At 39.1% G+C, this 18,014-nt stretch overlaps 1 protein-coding gene and 1 long non-coding RNA gene across 5 annotated transcripts in view; one reads left to right on the forward strand and one right to left on the reverse strand.

Annotated features, from left to right (window-relative positions):
- LOC114136647 (uncharacterized) overlaps positions 1 to 14,375 on the reverse strand; it is a 94,140-nt gene extending 79,765 nt beyond the window's left edge. The window contains exon 1 of the long non-coding RNA XR_003593853.1: positions 12,764 to 14,375. This is a non-coding gene — a long non-coding RNA (uncharacterized LOC114136647). The remainder of the gene's footprint in view (positions 1 to 12,763) is intronic.
- The window catches only part of drosha (drosha ribonuclease III), a 134,511-nt gene that overhangs the window by 37,938 nt on the left and 78,559 nt on the right, over positions 1 to 18,014 (forward strand). For all 4 annotated transcript variants that reach the window (XR_003593851.1, XM_028004741.1, XM_028004742.1 and 1 more), the window contains 2 exons: positions 3,324 to 3,431; positions 15,524 to 15,662. Coding sequence is in view for 3 of the 4 variants with exons in the window: in XM_028004741.1 (XP_027860542.1) it covers positions 3,324 to 3,431; positions 15,524 to 15,662 (247 nt within the window). In the remaining variant the exon portion in view is untranslated. The remainder of the gene's footprint in view (positions 1 to 3,323; positions 3,432 to 15,523; positions 15,663 to 18,014) is intronic.

Here is an 18,014-nt window from a genome sequence, read left to right on the forward strand (position 1 = left end):
TGTATATTGTGTTTAAGTGTTTAATATGAGCTGAAATGTAATTTACCTTAACACAATTTATTTGGATTGTTTCGTGGAAATGAAAGTTTTCTCATTCTTAATGGCTTAATTACTGATTAGCTGCATCAAAAAAATCACAATTTTGCAGAGGCTGTTTCCATAAAATAAGAAATTAAATTTAAATCACGTGAATAAGCTTGTACATGTGACAAGTCATTAAAAATGTAAACAGTTACAGGAGTTATCTTCATAATTCAGCCATCAGAGGAAACGTCAGGCGTTAGCGCGACAAGCCCCGCCTACCTGGGAGTGGCTCTGTACACGGCATTTTGGGGAAATTGTAGTCGGCCATTTTACAGAAGAGTTCTGGATTCAACACGTTGGAATGAAACAACTTTTTATGAACTGCATGACACTGAGAGAGCTCTGATGGATGGAAAAACAAACGGTCATCCTCCAATCACTTTCACTTCCTGTCATCTTCCTTGGTGTTTCCACCAGTAGTAACATCCTGTTGTTTGTCATGTGACTCATATGATGCGAACAAATGTATTCCATTGCAGTTTTATAAATGCATCCATTTAGATTAGAAAAACCACCTCATTCTAACACAAAAGCTCATCAAAAACATGAGTTTTTTTTTCTCAAAGTTTGAGGGAATTTATTTAGCAACTTCAACTTGTCAATTTTATGTTTAAAGGAAATGCAGCTGTTGATCGCCTATATTGTGCTTTAAAAGTTATTAAAATTGAACATTTTGTGTTGAATTAGTGTTTGTTTTCGGACCAGTCAGGTGTATATCTATACCTTGTTCCTGCTGTAAATGTAGACATATCACTGTTTATAACAGTAATCAATGTTATCATATAGTAGTGAATTGAAACTATAGATTTTTTTTACTTCATTTGTGTTGTTTTGTCTCCAAAGTGTGCTGGAAAAGTTTGAAAACTTTCTTTAATTTATCGTCCACTCTGCTAACTCTGGCCTAAGGCGATAACTGGCGGTGGCTCCGCTCTCCGTCTCCGTCCCGGTTACGTCACCGTCCGCGCCGCCGTCGGCCCGTAGCCGATCCTCCCGCTCACGTTCGGCGAGGAATGACAGAAAGTTGTAGCCTCACGAGTCAGACCCCGCTCCCCGCGAGGTCTGCCAGGGAAGAATCCGATCCATAATTGCTGTCCAATTATATTTGCTTCAAGCTGTACCGCCGCGACTAATTGCTTCATGAATAATTTCAGTTGGAGCCGCGGCGCTGCACTCCGAGCACTGCGTGACACGGACGAGCGATGGCCGCTAAAAGTGACCCCTAATTTCTTCATTTTGAAAGCCGTCGGGTCTTTACAGGAGCAGCTCTCAACTACTCCAAGGTTTTTTATTTCTTTTTCTTTTTTTAGCTCTAACAGGGTTTATTTTGATTTACTTTAGTAATCTTTGTTTTTTCTATTCATCTCCACGTATTTTTCCAGCCTTTATCACATCAGAGTGAAGGCCATCAAGTGTCCAAAACACATTTTAAAACCAGGCATTTTATTTCCCCTCCTACAGCAGTGAATAGGCTGCTTGGCAGGGAATGGCCTTCTTATTCATGTTAAATAAACAAACTTAGTGAATATTCAGAAAAGGCAACAGAATATGAACATAAAATGAGTGAAATTATTAGAGAAAAATTCAGTTATTCTCCAAAGAAACTTCTAATTAATTCTGAAACTTCAAATTATAAATGTTCCTCAGTTTTTGTAGTTTTACTTATATTTAGAATATAAATTATGAAAAAAAGCATTAGATGCCCTTGTTTTGTCTCATGTAGAGATGAAAAAAGAACCAATATCCTGTTCATTTATATTTAGATAAACTCTTTTATGATTGTATTTAAAAATTAAAGGATTAAAATTGTATAAATATATATAGAAAACATTTATTCTGCCTATTTAACATCAAATCAGACTAAGCTTTTCTTGATTTAAGTTTGTAATATTTACAGAAATTATTTATATTTGCTGTATGTAAACTTTGAAAGTCAAAGTATTCATATGAACAATTTAGAAGAACCAAAATGATGATGTTACAGATTAAATTTAATGGGGGGACCCAATTAAAAATTTTATTGAGTTAATTGCAGAGTCTGTATTTATCTCAATTACGTGGATCTAGCTCCGCCTTCTAGGCGCAGCTCCTCCCCCACTTGGCTCCTTCAGACTAGCCAGCAGCAATTAGCAATCACCTGCTGAGCTCATTATAGAAGCTACTTCTCAGAGCAAAACTGGTGAAAATGTTAAAGGGTTAATAGATGACTTCAAGAAGGTGAAGCTTTTGAAAGCGCAGGAGTTTTTAAAGAGACAGAGTCCCAATTTCAAGGTGTTAAATCAGGAAGTAAGTTTTATAAATAATAAAACTGCAAAAAATAAATTTGCAAAAAATTTGTATTATAAGTAAATTATTTAATAACAATTCATTATTAAATTAACAATAAAATATTAAATTTATTGTGTTTTAAAATGGCACTATGTGCCTTGAAAACACAATACTTCCCCTTTAAAGGATCCAATTTATGCTTTTCATGTCTAAGCTGCATGAAAACTGTTGCTGGTCTGATGGGTGAAGGTAAATCAGATCTTTTCCCACCTTGTTAATTACCAGAGTGTCAGTTTTAACAAGCCCTCACTACACACACACTCACACACACACACACACGCGCTTTGTCCTCAGTCAGTCATCAGAACAGGTCAGGAGCCGCACACACAACCGGGGCCCTGACTTTGTTTAATTGGCTGCTTAACAAGGCCTGGGGACCGTGTCGGGGTGGCCCCTGTATTGGCCCCGGGGCCGCGTCGCCGCTCCCACCCCCCCCCTAGCAGCTCTAATTAAAACAGCCGGCACTCCCTCGCCTCCTGCGCAGTGGCGCCGGGGTTAATGTGTGTACACTCGATGAGCCTCCCCGGTAATGACTCCATAAGATCTCGCCCGCCGCTCTTCTTCCTCTCTTCCTCGGCTACTTTTCCCTCCACTTTGTTGAAACTTTTGGCTTTCATATGAGGGTCAGGAAGGCCTGTCAGTGTTTGCTCAAAGCTGAGCGTGTCAGGCTGTCAGCGAGGGCTTCGATTCCACTGCTGCCCTGTCCAAATGTGAATTTCCTTTCCCGTCCTCTTGTCATTCCTTCTCACACTCCAGCAATTGGCTTTTTGATTATTTCATCTCTCTGTTGCAGAGCCCCTCTTAATAAATAATGGCCGGCTGATTGATTTCTCCCCTCGCTCTCTTCACTCTCCTTTCATAAGAGACATGATCTCACCTGGGTGTTTTTCTCCCCCGTTTCTGTCATCCCGCAGCACGCCATGATGCTCCCGGTTCTCACCCATCACATCCGATACCACCAGTGCCTGATGCACCTGGACAAGCTAATCGGCTACGTCTTCAAGGACCGCTGCCTCCTGCAGGTGAGATGCAACTCTGTCAGACACTGCTGCATTATTTACGGGTCTCCTACAATTAGGGATGTACCGATATGAAAATTTTGACCAATATGTATTTCTCTACCTTTTTGACATCTTTGGAAATAAAAACAACCAGAAACAATGTGGAAATAAATCACTGATTGATTTCAGCCCAGTTTTATTTATCGGGCTGATACCAATATGTTGAAAAAATTACTAATATTGACCGATAGAAATGTTGTTATATTAGGCATCTCTACCTATTATGCTTCCTTGAACTGATTAGGATAGCATTATGGGATAAACAAAACATGCTTGTTACATTTTTCATTCCTTACAGAGTGAGCTGTTTTAGGGTCTCTGTCACTTTAAATCCAAGTAAGCTGCTGCTGGCCACGTCCCTCAATTCAACGTTTACATTCACACATGAAAATGGCTGCAAACAGATGCGCAATTATGCAACCGTACTTCTTTGAAAAGCAGAAGTGGAGCCTCCTACACAGCCAACAAGAATGCAACAAGTGGTTTCTGGATGGCAGGTCAACAACAATACTCTTGTCTTTTTCCAGCAGCCATTGTACAGAGCACTCAGCAGTAAAACCAGCTGACCAAACGGGCTGGAACTCAGCTGAGCTTGTTTGTTGAATCACACTGCGCTGTTACCAATCTGGAGGTTTTTGAAACGGCCCATTTTCTAGACACCAAAACCCAATAACTTATTGCCAAAAACTGTCAGGGTGCTGTTGTTGGTTTTTTTAAACACATGGATTGGTTTTAGAATCAGTTGAGACTAAAATGGAAGTACAAAAATGCTCATAAAACGGTAAAATTAGCTGACCAAATGTGCTGGAACTCTGCTGGTGTTGCTACGTAAAGGGTATAACTCTGCCGGGGTTGCTAGGTAACGGGCGTAACTCTGCTGGGGTTGCTAGGTGATAAGAAAGTGCCTTCTGATTTGTGCCGCTACCATCTGAAGGTTTTTGGAACAGCTCATTTTTCAGACACCAATAAACTCGAACTTGCTGTCAAAAAGCTGCTAGTTTTTTGATATAAAGCCTTTGGTTTTTTTTAAAGCAGTAGAAACCCAAGTGGAAGCATAAAAACGTGCAATTTGTGCATAAAAGATCCCCTTTAAAGTAGTGCTACTCTTACTTGAGTACAACTTTTAGCGTACTCTACCCACCTCTGCTGATCACTATCATGATGAATAAGGCCTTTTGGCAGGAAAAATCTAGAAACCAGGCTTGTGCTGGAGCTTGTTATGAGGAGCATTCCCTCATTACTGCAGCCTCTGCAGGGATTGTCGAGGAGGAAACGGGGTTTCAGGAGTCAGCTGGGCGAACGCACACCGACACCGACTCACTGTGACTGGCCTGAGTTTGTTTCCCGGCTCCCTGACTAGCAGTGACAGTAGTCAGGAGGACAACAACAAGCCCTCCTCCGTAATGCCAGCTCTCCCCTGTCAGGTGTGTGTACACACACACCAGCCCGGCTCACCTCTCCCCGGCTGCCTGCAGCAGTATTGAAGAGCTGTCATAAGCTGATACATTAGAAATCAATGTGTTGTAGGCTGTACATAGTTAAAGAGGGGGAAGGATGCAATAGGACTCGCTCCGGGCTCGCTACTTCTCCGGCCGCATCGATCAGCGATCGGCTTCTTTGTCGTTGGCATAACGACGACCTGTCTCTTACGAGTGCTGGAAAATAAACAGCGTTGTCCTCTTTTGTAAATGAGTCCCGCCTCCCTTGGTTCTCATTCAGCCAAACAGAAACTAAGAAGCGATCATTTGGACACAGCAGCTTGCGTCGCGGCCTCAGTGCGACGTGAGCTGCCACTTCCTATCACAATGATATCCACAGAGGTGTTAATACCGGCTCACTGGTGTTTGTTTTTGTTTGTGTGTGTTGGCTTGTCAGAAATTTACCTGAAGGTGCGGCTGACATGACCCGAACAGAGAACCATCATCAACACACACACACTGCTGCACACGGCAGGAGCCAGCCTGCTCAGATTACTATTATTATTATTATTGTTACTATAACAAACTCTCATTTAATTATTAGAAAACTGGTATTACCTGTTAAATTATTATAAAAATATTATTAAAAACACTAAAAGTAAATTTATTGTAAAAATCATGCAAAAAATATTAAAATACTCTTAAATATAAAAATAAAATTATAATTTGTTAAAATATTTGTAATAATTTCTAATAATCAAATTATTGTTATACATTATACATTGTTACACAATGCGAAAATATTATTTTTAAAAATGTGACAAAATATTAAACATTGATATAAAACAAATTATTATTACTCTAAAAATACTAGTTTCAAATTATTAAAAATAATAATATAATTTTTTAAATAATAATTATACTATTATTATTAATATATTAATAAATATAATAATAATAACAGCTTTATTATTATTAATTGGTACTATTATTGCTAATATTAGTAATATTTTTAACTAATATTAATATTTGTATAATATGGTTGTTTTCTTATTATTATAAAAAATAGCATTATATTATAAAAAATACATGAAAAAATTACATTAAAAAAATTATCAAAATAATATGAAAGTATAAGTAGGATAATGTAGTGCCGTAATTTGCAGACAGCTGACATAAACTGCTTCTGGGAGGTAAAAAATACATTTCTCATTATTTCGAAAGGCTAATAAACGAAGGACATTACGTCTATAACTTCAGTTTGTTTTAGTTTTATGAATACACCATATAGTTCTAGTTGTAGTTTTCTCCATTAATTACAGTTTTTACTTATTCCAAAAACAAAAATGTTTTTAGTTTTTATTTAGTTAGTTTTATCTAACTAAAAGCCTTTGTGCTTTTAGCTCATGCTATGCCACTGTTGGCTCAGACGAGGCATGTTTGGTTCATTATGAATCAGAATAAGCCGCCAACTTTCCCTGCAGTGTGAAGCAGGAATCTGCACACGTCTTGTCCTTGGAGAGAAACCTTTTGGTCTGACTCGGTCCAGTCGCTCTTTACTTCCACGTAAACACAGAGCCGGGTCCTCTGGGGTCCGCTGGGTTCTGAGGGAATGTTCTCCCATGGTGAGCTGCTGATGAAAGGTGGCGGAGAGGCTTCACTGCTGCTGCAGGCCTCAGTTCCTGGGATGAATAAAGGGAAGGGGTCACAAGGTCGCCAGAGAACCGGGAGCCGAAGACAGTTGGGGAGAGAAGATGTTGTCTTTTTCCCAGTGGAAAAGAAAGGGAAAAGCAGAAATGTGGATTTATTCCCAGGAGATTGAGATGTGAGGAAGTGGTTTCTCAATAAAGGACCAAATATTTATCAAGCACAAATGATTTTTATGCAATGGTGGAAACAAACCTATCGTCTAGATAGATTCAGACGGAGCGGCGGCGGCGCTCGCTCCCAAACGAGTCAGGTTTCACATCCTCCGTCACTTCTCATTTAGCTCCACTCCGAGGGGCCGACCGCCTTTAATGAGATGGATGTTTTTCACTGACAGTCTACTCATTAAACACGAGGGAATCTAGTACCACTCTTTGATTGCATTACAAATGAATTGTGGTTTGATACGAGCGCTTGTGTGCTTGGAATTAATCTGCCTCCAATGGGCTGTAATGTGCGGGTGGAAACCTTTCAAACTGCTGCTGAATTCCTCCTGAAAACCCTAAAAAGGTATAAAAGTATTCCCTTAAATTCTGCCTTTCAGTCACCAGAAGTCCGACAAGTTGCTGTGCTGAGAAACAGATAAATCTCACCGCTTCAAGTTGCTGTGCTGAGAAACAGATAAATCTCACCGCTTCTTGTACCATACGTTAAGGGAAACCATGATTGTGTAATCGAAATGCAATAGAACAAACTGACGTTTGAAGGTTTTTATTGAATATGTTTCCATACTAAAAATATCCAGTTCTTCCCTGTCGTACCGACACACGTATGTACCAAACAAATACAGGGTGTGTTGGGAAAATTAAGTTTTTTTTTACAGCTACAGTGAAGAAAAAGAGCTGAACCGAACCAAAACGTTAGGTCAAAGTTCGGATCATTCAACAGAAAAAGGTATGTAGCTTGTTCTGCTAAACTGAATTAGTCACCTAAAAAGTCAAGCTGAATGTAAATGTCACTGGTACCAAAGAAAAAAACCAGTGAAAGTCCAATCCAGGAACATGTAGCACCCATCCAGCCCAAACTCCGCAGTCAGAGATCTGCATTAAACATATTTTATTTCCAAATATAGACGCAATCTTAATTTAGCAATATAATAAAACAATCATCTATCTTGACCCAAAACTCTTTTTACATCCACAAGAGTCCAGATAATGTAATCCAATAAAATATATGGTTCACAACAACAAGCCAACATAATTTACCAGTGGAAATCTTTGAAATGTTCAAGTTTTTCTCAACAATTTCTGAGATTCATCTCAAAATTTTGGATTTTTTTATAGAGAAATTGTAACTCTTCAAACTCAGAAATTTTCTTATTTTTCTAGAACATTTCTGAGACTTATCTCAAGAGACTTATCTCTAAAGTCTTTTCTAGAAAAAAAACCTTTTCAAACTCAAAAATGTTCTTGTTTTTTCTAGAAAATTTCTGAGTTCTCAAAATTTTGGAGTTTTTCTGGCAAATGTCCACATTTCAAACTCAGAAATTTTCATTTTTCTGGCAAATTTCTGACTTTAATCTCAAAATTTTAGTTTTTGGTGAAAATGAACTTTTTTGTTTTTCTGTGTTGTTTTTTATTTAATGCAGCTTTGCAGTTCCCCCATTGAAAGAACGTTTTCACTCTTCCATTCTGTGGAAATGAAAGATCACGGGGGAAAAACCCGTCGGCTGGATGGGTCTGTCCAGAATCAATCCATGTTCTCTGCAGATTCTCTCTAATGCTGAATAAAAGCTTACCTGTACATCAAGCAGCTGTTATATAATCACTATAACACGCCGGCTGTCTGTGAGCTCATTTCCTCTTCGGGAATCAATACACCTGATGAAGTAGAGAATAACCCAATGATCCTGTAGTGAAATATGCAGCCTGGCAGAGTAGGAGCACTCGAAGATTCCCTCCGCCCGGCTGCAGAGCAGCAACACCTCTTTGAAGCTCCTCTTCTGAGAGCCTCCCTGTTAAACATTTAACATTTAAAGCTGGGGAGGGCTGTAGGCTTCTGGAGCTGGAGAGGCATGCATTCATCCCCAAGTCCCTCACATCCACCGAACCATCATAATCCCACCCAACCCCTGTTGCTCTACTGCCATTCTTCACTTTTGACCCATGCTGACAGAATGAGAGGCATCGCAGAGGTCCTCAATTATTTAAGCGTACAAGTCCTCGGCCTGAGCTCTGATGCTGCATGTTTTTGTTTGTGAGCCCCATGCATGTGTGCTCTGTGTACCGCGGCATTTTGTTTGTTTTCTGATCCGTCTGCTGGCATGTGGTAGAAGTGTCCCTGTGTTTGAAGTGCAGCTGCCCTCAACAGCGCTGTCGGCTTTTATTATCTGCTCAAGTTTACGAGCTTCTATCGCGTGAATCTTGATAAACTCCATTGCAAACTCCATTGATTCATTGCAAGTTGAGTTAATTAATTATGTTGTTTTCACACCTGATTGTCCGGTAGACTTTGTTCAATTTGGGACCAAAACTGCAACATTTGTTGCATTTTCAGCTGCTGTGGTTCTTTTTCTCACTGCACTATGTCCAATGAATCAAACACTTTGAAAAACCTGTCCCCCTCCTCGCCTGTGGGGGAGCTACACCAAGAATCTCTGAAGGAAACAACACAAAAACCTCAGAAGACACTGAGTGCAACTTCCTTCTTAAAGAAAAGTAAATGAAAATGGAGTGGCATCAGATTTTAGCAGTTGTAAGATTTCTCTTTTGTCTTTGGTAAAAATACACAAGCCATTTCTCTTTGACCTTTCCATTTGTTTTGGTTGTGTTTACCCAGAATCCACTGTACTATAGTCCACTTCCTGCTTTTGGAGAGGTTTCCTATCTGTTTGGTGTTCACATTTAGTCACCGTCATAAAATGTAATTTTTTTAACCAAAAGTTGATTTATATTTTTCATGTGTTATATACTTTGGTGCACTTTTAAAAATGCCAAATAAATAAACTTCACATTGAAATTTAGTCGCGAAAAAAAACCAAAAAAAAAAACTTAGGCCATTATTTTAGAAAGGTGACAATTTGAATTTGAACCTTCCAGAGTTCACTTCTTCCAAACAGACATAGATTTTTGGTGGACAAGATTTTGACAAATGAACCGGACTTTCTAATCAAACAAACTGGAGTTGGACTAAAGCGGACTGAAGTTCGAGCAGCGACAATAAACAGCCAAAACAACCAGTTTGTTTGGTTGTTTGATGGTTGGTGAGTCGAAACCCCAAACTTCTGTCTTTCAGATCCAAAGTCTAATAATAACATGACAAACCAAAGTTGGGCTGATTTGCTTCTGTGTTATATAAACTAATATTTTACTCTTTAAATAAAGTGAGGTTTGCCTTGAACTTTCTGTTCTACTGCTGGTTTCTGAGAACAGAGTTTTTTCCTGTTTTTGCTGCAGGCATTCGAGCAGCTGCTGATCACTAGACTTAAATCACCGCCACTCCATAAGCAGTCATTACGTGCACAGACATATTTGCCAATATCAATCAGCTAAAAATGTACCATTGTTGTTAGTTGCAATGCTCAAACAGCAGCTGGTTTGTTTACCCAGCTCTGTACTTGAGACTGTGCAGTAGGCAGTCATTGACACGTCTGGCATCTCACAATGGGAGAGTGGAGATTGAAAGACGCAGCTTTAAGTGTAAAACTTTTAACACCGGGCTGGAAATTGGTAGATTTCTGCTTGTGTCACGTCAGACTTGGTTCACAAAAAAAAACACAATCGCTTTTAAATTTGTCATTTCTCTGTTTAAACACTACAAAGCTGAAGGCCTCTTGAGTAACTATAAATATTGAAAGCTCTCTGTTAGAGTTTTACATATATATCTCATTGGAGCCTGAAATTGATTTGAAGTTGGCTGAAAGGAGACAAGCATTTTGAAACGCAAGCCCAGGGGGGGAAAGAAGTCTGAATTTCTTCTATTTTCTCTTTTTTGGGGGATGAGATTAACATTCTCCTAATGTAAGATTGATAAAGGCTCAACATATCCTACTGAGTCCTATCTTTCTCCTTTTTCTTTCCCCCTCGGCGTGTTTGAGATATTCCGCAACGGCAAGTCTTTCTAGGCACAGCAGTTTTTTTCCCCCACCTTCCTCCTCAAACAAAGCTGAAAATTGACTCGTGTGTTACCCTCAGGGATATATTACCTGAAATTCCAGCATTTTTACTGGCTTATGAAAATGTAAGCCATTACTTTTTACACAAACAGCTTCCAATATTACAAAGAAGAAGCTCTCGCTCCTCATTTCCTTGGAACAGTTGCTGACCCATCATTGCTTGCTCTCTTTGGTACGGCACAAAAGTCCTAGTGTAAGCATTAAATCTAGTTAAAGAAAAGTACAAGTGAAAGACATACAGAACTGTGAAGTAACTACATGTTAGGCCTAACATCGTCTTAGAAGTGTTGGCTTGCAAATTGTTCTGTGAAGGGATGAGTTAAGAGATTTCTGCAGCTGGGAAGAGACTAATCTGTTATCATTTGATAACTTAAGCTTTGTGTAACCACAAATAAAAATTTCAGCAGTGTGTTCCTACTGACTAGAAAATTGTTTTATTTTTGTTTGATGGGTTTTTTTATTTGCAAAGTTACCATAAAATTGGCTTTTATTCATCTATGTCATTGATTCTTGACATTATTGCCTGAAAAACACTTCTAGAGTGTTTGGGTGTCTGATAATTTTTTAGGATTTGACTACTTTTTGGTTCTATCCATTAATTTATGCATTCATCCGTTCATCCATCCGTTAGTCGTCTCTGTTCAGCCAGTTTTTTTTTACAGGTTTAATACTTAACGCCTGTCGAAATATAGCAGTTGATTTATTTAACTTCAGTTCACAATAAACAAAATAAACTTTACAACAATTATTTCAAAGAATAATAAGCTTTTTCATTTACACTTTGTAAATAGACTCAAAATAGACTCAGAGAAAAGGTATGGAGTTTTTATATTGAAACAAATTATTTATATGTCTGACTTGAGATGAGAATTGATGCATCAAATTCTATTCAATTAAAAAATACTTTGATTCCACAGAGAAATTAAATGATAAATTATAAATTGTTGGAAAATTCTGTGCAATTGGCAACAAAAAGTGGTCAGACTAGATGATCATCTTTTGAACTTATCAGTTTCATAACCCCAAAGGACTTTTTAGACCTTTATATTTTTTATTTTAATATCTAGTATTTAGTAAAACAGAAGATTTCCCAGCCTTGAGCCATGGGGTTCCCCTATCCATCCGTTATCTTTTGATATCTTGAGAAAATGTCTAAAGAAATCACTTTAATTAATATTTTCCTGCTTAATATACTAACTAAATTTGACTACATCTTGTATACATGAAGCATTAGTATACTGCTAAAGTATTTGTTATACTGCTTACTTTATTATTTAATAGTTGTGGAGGTTTTGAATGTTGATGCTTTAGAGATTGAGAAAGAACGCACCGTTTATGCGAACCAGTTTGAAAGCTGTCCTTGTCTTGTGATTCATAACTATTAGTCTCATTGGAAGGACAAATTGAAAGATGACCTCAGATTTGCTGTCTTGGAGCTGTAACTGTAATGCATTTTGCAGTTTATAGAATTGGCAAACAGCCTTGAGCTTTCTCCAGCATTTGGCCATCTGTGATAAAGAATTAAAGATGCTTACAGATGGAGCGGGGTAGAGATGCATTTTGTTGAAGGAAGAAAAGAGACAAGCAAATGAAATATAAGTCAGTACAAGACTGGAGTTTTTTTTATTTCCATCTACCCACCCATCTACCCAACCATTTTTCCTCAAAGAAAATTCCCATCTTGATCATGTACCCTTACTTGTCAAATGAAAATTCCCACCCAGCCTTACAACATAAATCCAAAGTGTTATGTTATAAGGTTGTGGGTTGGTTTTACCCAACCCACGAAAAAACAAACCCATCTTCTCAAAAAACTATTTTATTGGTTGGTCTGATCTATGCAACCAAAAACTAATAGATCAGAAACCAATCTTGTCCACCCAACCAGGCAAAAGCCAATCCCATAAACCTACAAAACCATAAACAACAGTCAACCAAATACCAACCCCATCCCAACGCCACACAGAAAAACCAAAAACTTCCCACCAAAACAAATTTCATCCGTCCAAAACAAAAAAACGATCTCATTCCACCAAAAACCAATCCCTTCCTACCAAAACCTACTCACATTGCACTAAAAACCAATTCCATTTATTCACAAAACCAAAAACCACAATTGAACAAAAACCTAGCAGATTCTCACACTGATCCTAAAATCTCAACTTTCTAGTCAAAATACAATCTTGAACAAAGATTGGGTCAACCAACATCAAAAACTGAAATACTCCCTTACTCCTCTACAATACTGTAACATCTACACTCTAAAATCAAAACCAAAGCCACCAACCAGGCCACCAAATCAAAAATAAACTCTAAATCCAACCAGTTTGCTTTATTAGTGTACTACTCCTTTCACATAGAGCGTCTTCTTTTCTTAATGTCTAAACACGATACAGGAAAAAAATGCAAACATGCGTTTTCAGTGTTCCTCTTTCCTGCCACAAAAGCAGACAAGTTATCTACTTTCAGCTTCCACGTCATTATGACTCCCCACAACTTTATTTTCTGCAAAAGACAAGATTTGGGGTCACAATTTAAATTTGAGGAATACTGATGACTGTGAACATCCCTTCAGTTTCTCGATCTTTGACCCGTCTGTCAAGTAGTCAGTGAGTCCGACACCTGTGACTTAATCCGTCAGGATTCTCTCGGGCTTCTGTTTTACCAATGGTAGGTAAAACACTGGGGAAATAAACTACCGATTCCTTATAGTCGTTGTTATTTTAGATCAGATTGGGATCTCTTTTTCTCGCTCTCCGTGTCGGCTACGCTACACATGGACTGTGTAGCGTAGTCCATGTGTAAAAATTCTTAAAATTAAAGGCAACATTGCGTCTTTTTAGAAGTTAAGCTGACATTGCAGGATGTGAAAGTTGGACTCCATAATGAAGTGCTGCTGATGCCTCATTTCTCAATAGCTTAACCCTGGAATGACCTTTGTTAGAGGCATAACAGTAGCAGGTTTACTCCAACCACCAAATTCGTTTCTGTACTCGCATCACGAGTGCAAAGCACGTTGAGATGCCGTTACCTTAGAGGATGACTGCTGAATGGTTAATGCCAAGAACACTGTAAGGAGAAAACTGGTGAAACAACCTTAGAAGAAAGAAGCAGTGGTGCTGCTCACTGAAAATGGAAAACATAACTTACAGCAAGTGAAAACTTCAATACCTCAAAAGAAAATCACACTGCAAAATCTTAAAGTTATTACAAAGTTCCTCTTCAGACATTAAAAAATCCAGGGTGGCACCCAGTATCTTAACGTTCCTGATTGGTACATGTGAATGAAGGTACGTCCAACTCGTTGCAGGAATGTTGGCGTCTCTTCTGGGATTTTGTTTTCAATATGGGGGACCTCCTTGGATTCTTGTGCCACCCTGGATTGTATATTTTCCGTCTTTAGTTTTAATGCCTCAATTTCTTTCTTAAGCTCTCTGTTTTCTGTTTGACGCCACTTTAGTTGTTTAGATTTTTCATTTAATAAATTCTCAAAATCCTTGTTTAATTCAATCTCTGTCTGTTTCAGTTGTGCATTTCGCTTTACAATTGCGTCATGTTTCCATCTAAGCTTGTAGATTTTCTCTCTTTCTTTGTCCAGGTCCAAGTTCAATGATCTAATCTTGTCCTTGTAGAACTCATTGATGTTATTAAGAACATTCTGCTCAGCTTGGTGGTTGTCTGCACTGTTAGAATTTAGCTGTTCTAGTTTTCTCCTGAGTTTTTCAACTTTCCTTTGAAGCTGCGCCTGTTCTTCCTGCAGCTTGATGAATTTCTTCTCCAAACTTTTGGTCGACAATAAATTCTTTCCTTCCATTGTAACTTTTCTTTCAAATCTTAAACTGCAAATGAATTTCTCTGTGGAATCTGAGAATATAAAGACAGTCGCCTGTGATGTCACAGACAGGATGAGTGACATCACTGCTTGACATCAAAGCCACAAGAAGTCTGTTGGGTGAGGGGGGAGAGAGGGGGAGGGAATGTTTTTTTAAAAACTTTATTCGCAGACACACTGTATAACGACAGAGTTATGCCTCATTTGTTCTGCCTCAAGAAAAAGCAAATACAGATAAATATATTCAAGAAAAAGAAAAAGCTAAGGGTTCGTTTAAAACAATAGAGATTTCAATTGTTTTAATAGCTATTTTTTGTCTTTGATAGTCTGGATATAAAACTTAACTTCATTGTAAAATGCAGCAAGTTGAGCTTTTAGTGAGGCCAAGTAAGACATCTTCCCATAACAGCATAAATTGTGCTTCTACATTGTTGTGGATAAAGTCACATGTAACTAAACAAATGTTATTACTTCAGTGTAAAAACATTAAATTAAATAATTTCTTTGGCAATGCTGCCTAATGACAATGGCTATTTATAGAACTTGCTCCGCAGACAACTGACAAGGTCCCTTGGGCCACCGGGGGCCCACGGGCCTCGTGTTGGTGACCCCTGCTTTATAGTATGCAGACATATTTTTCATTTTTTAATAAGTAGTGATAAAATTAACTGAAACTGAGTTTGAATTTTCACTGTAAGATGACCAGAAATAATTTTTTTTTTTTGATCTGTCGCATAAATAACAATAAAAAAAATTGTAATTTGGAATTTAATTGAAAACAAAATAAATACAGAGATGTTAAAAACTGGTCTGAAATGAGAGCTTCTGATTTTGTTTCACACCAATTTCTATGTTTGAAATGTCTGGATCAATGTTGAGGTTTCAGATCTGCCTGAAGTGATAAACTTCTCCTGGATACCAGAAAGAAAACTTGTTAATTTGGACAAGTAGACTAAATATTTCTGCTCACGCTCTCTTTCAGCTGGCCATGACTCATCCCAGTCACCACCTCAACTTTGGCATGAATCCCGATCACGCCCGCAACTCGCTGTCCAACTGCGGCATCCGCCAACCTAAATACGGCGACAGGAAGGTCCACCACATGTACATGAGGAAAAAAGGTGGGCTTTACCTAATTTATGGTTGAAACCAAATCTACAAAATATGAAAAGATAACATTTTCTCTTTTGTCTGACAATAAATAATTAACTAGATAATTCTTATGTGTTTTAGGTCATTGATAGGCAATAAAATTATCTGTATTATGAGAGAAAACCTTCTTTTAAAGTTCAGATGATTATATATATATATATATATATATATATATATATATATATATATATATATATATATATATTATATACTAATAGGCTATTAGCAGAGGAGCCAAACACCAACTCCTCGTAGACCGCACAGTTGCCCGAGACTGCAAAACCCGACACACCAACCTGTGCATGGCTTGGATTGATTACAAGAAAGCCTATGACTCAATGCCGCATACTTGGATCATTGAATGCTTAGAGATGTATAACATCAACAGGACTCTGAGAGCCTTCATTGCAAACTCGATGAAGCTGTGGAAAACCACCCTTGAAGCCAACTGCAAACCACTTGCACAAGTGTCCATCAAATGTGGCATATACCAAGGAGATGCTCTGTCCCCGCTACTGTTCTGCATAGGCCTGAACCCTCTCAGCCAAATTATCAACAAGACTGGCTACGGGTACCGACTCAAAAATGGGGCCAACATCAGTCACCTTCTCTACATGGATGACATCAAGCTGTATGCCAAGAGTGAGCGAGACATCGACTCACTGATCCACACCACCAGGATCTACAGCACGGACATTGGGATGTCATTCGGACTAGAGAAGTGTGGTCGGCTGATCACAAAGAGGGGGAAGGTCATCCGCACAGAAGGGGTCTCACTCCCAGAAGGAACAATAGCAGACGTAGAGGACAGATACAAGTACCTAGGTATACCACAAGCAAATGGCAACCTTGATGAGGTCACAAGGAAAGGAGCCACAGCTAAATACCTCCAACGAATAAGGCAAGTCCTGAGAAGCCAGCTCAATGGCAAGAACAAAATCCGTGCGATAAACAGTTATGCCCTGCCAGTAATCAGATACCCTGCTGGAATAATTAGCTGGCCAAAGGAGGAGATAAAAGCCACAGATATTAAGACTAGAAAACTACTAACAGTGCATGGAGGGTTCCATCCCAAATCCAGCACCCTGAGACTGTACACGAGCCCCAAGGAAGGAGGCAGAGGACTAGTGAGTGTGAGAACCACAGTCCAGGACGAAACAACTAAGATCCATAAATACATCAGGGACAAAGCCTCAACAGACAATGTGCTCAGTGAATATCTCAGACAACAGGGAACGGAGGCTGAGGTGCCAGAGATACCATCATGGGAGGACAAGCCCCTACATGGGATGTACCACCAGCAAATAACCCAAGTGGCTGATATCAGTAAATCCTACCAATGGCTGGAAAAAGTTGGACTCAAGGACAGCACAGAGGCCCTCATCCTGGCCGCCCAGGAACAGGCCCTAAACACCAGAGCAATAGAGGCCCAGATCTACCACACCAGACAAGACCCAAGGTGCAGGTTGTGCAAGGAGGCCCCTGAGACAGTCCAGCACATAACAGCAGGGTGCAAGATACTGGCAGGGAGGGCGTACATGGAACGACATAACCAAGTTGCAGGCATAGTGTACAGAAACATCTGTGCAGAATATGGACTGGAAACCCCGAGATCAAAGTGGGAAACACCCCCAAAGGTGGCGGAGAACGTCAGAGCTAAGATCCTGTGGGACTTCCAGATCCAGACAGACAAAATGGTAATGGCGAACCAACCACACATTGTCGTAGTGGATAAACAACAGAGGAAAGCCGTTGTGGTAGATGTAGCAATACCAAGCGACTGCAACATCAGGAAAAAGGAGCACGAGAAACTAGAGAAATACCAGGGCCTCAGGGAGGAACTGGAGAGGGCCTGGAAGGTGAAGACCACAGTGGTGCCTGTGGTCATCGGGGCCCTCGGGGCAGTCACCCCCAAACTGGACCAATGGCTACAACAGATCCCAGGAACAACATCAGACATCTCAGTCCAGAAATGTGCAGTCCTTGGCACAGCCAAGATACTGCGCAGAACCCTCAAGCTCCCAGGCCTCTGGTAGAGGACCCGAGCTCAGAGGATAAGAACCACCCGCGGTGGGTGAGAAGGGAGTTAATATATATATATATATATATATATATATAGTGAAATTACTATAATTATAAATAATTTAGATATGACTGTTTAAGTAATGTGGCTCTATTGACCATTATACACTGCAAAAACACAAAATCCTACGAAAGATTTTGGCTAATTTTTGGTGCAAACATCTTAGTAGACTTAGTAACTATACAGCAAAACATAGAAACTTGTTTTGAGAAAATTATTTCTTAATATTGATTAAGAA

The sequence above is a fragment of the Xiphophorus couchianus genome, chromosome 21 (genome assembly GCF_001444195.1).
Source record: "Xiphophorus couchianus chromosome 21, X_couchianus-1.0, whole genome shotgun sequence".
NCBI classification, from domain to species: domain Eukaryota; kingdom Metazoa; phylum Chordata; class Actinopteri; order Cyprinodontiformes; family Poeciliidae; genus Xiphophorus; species Xiphophorus couchianus.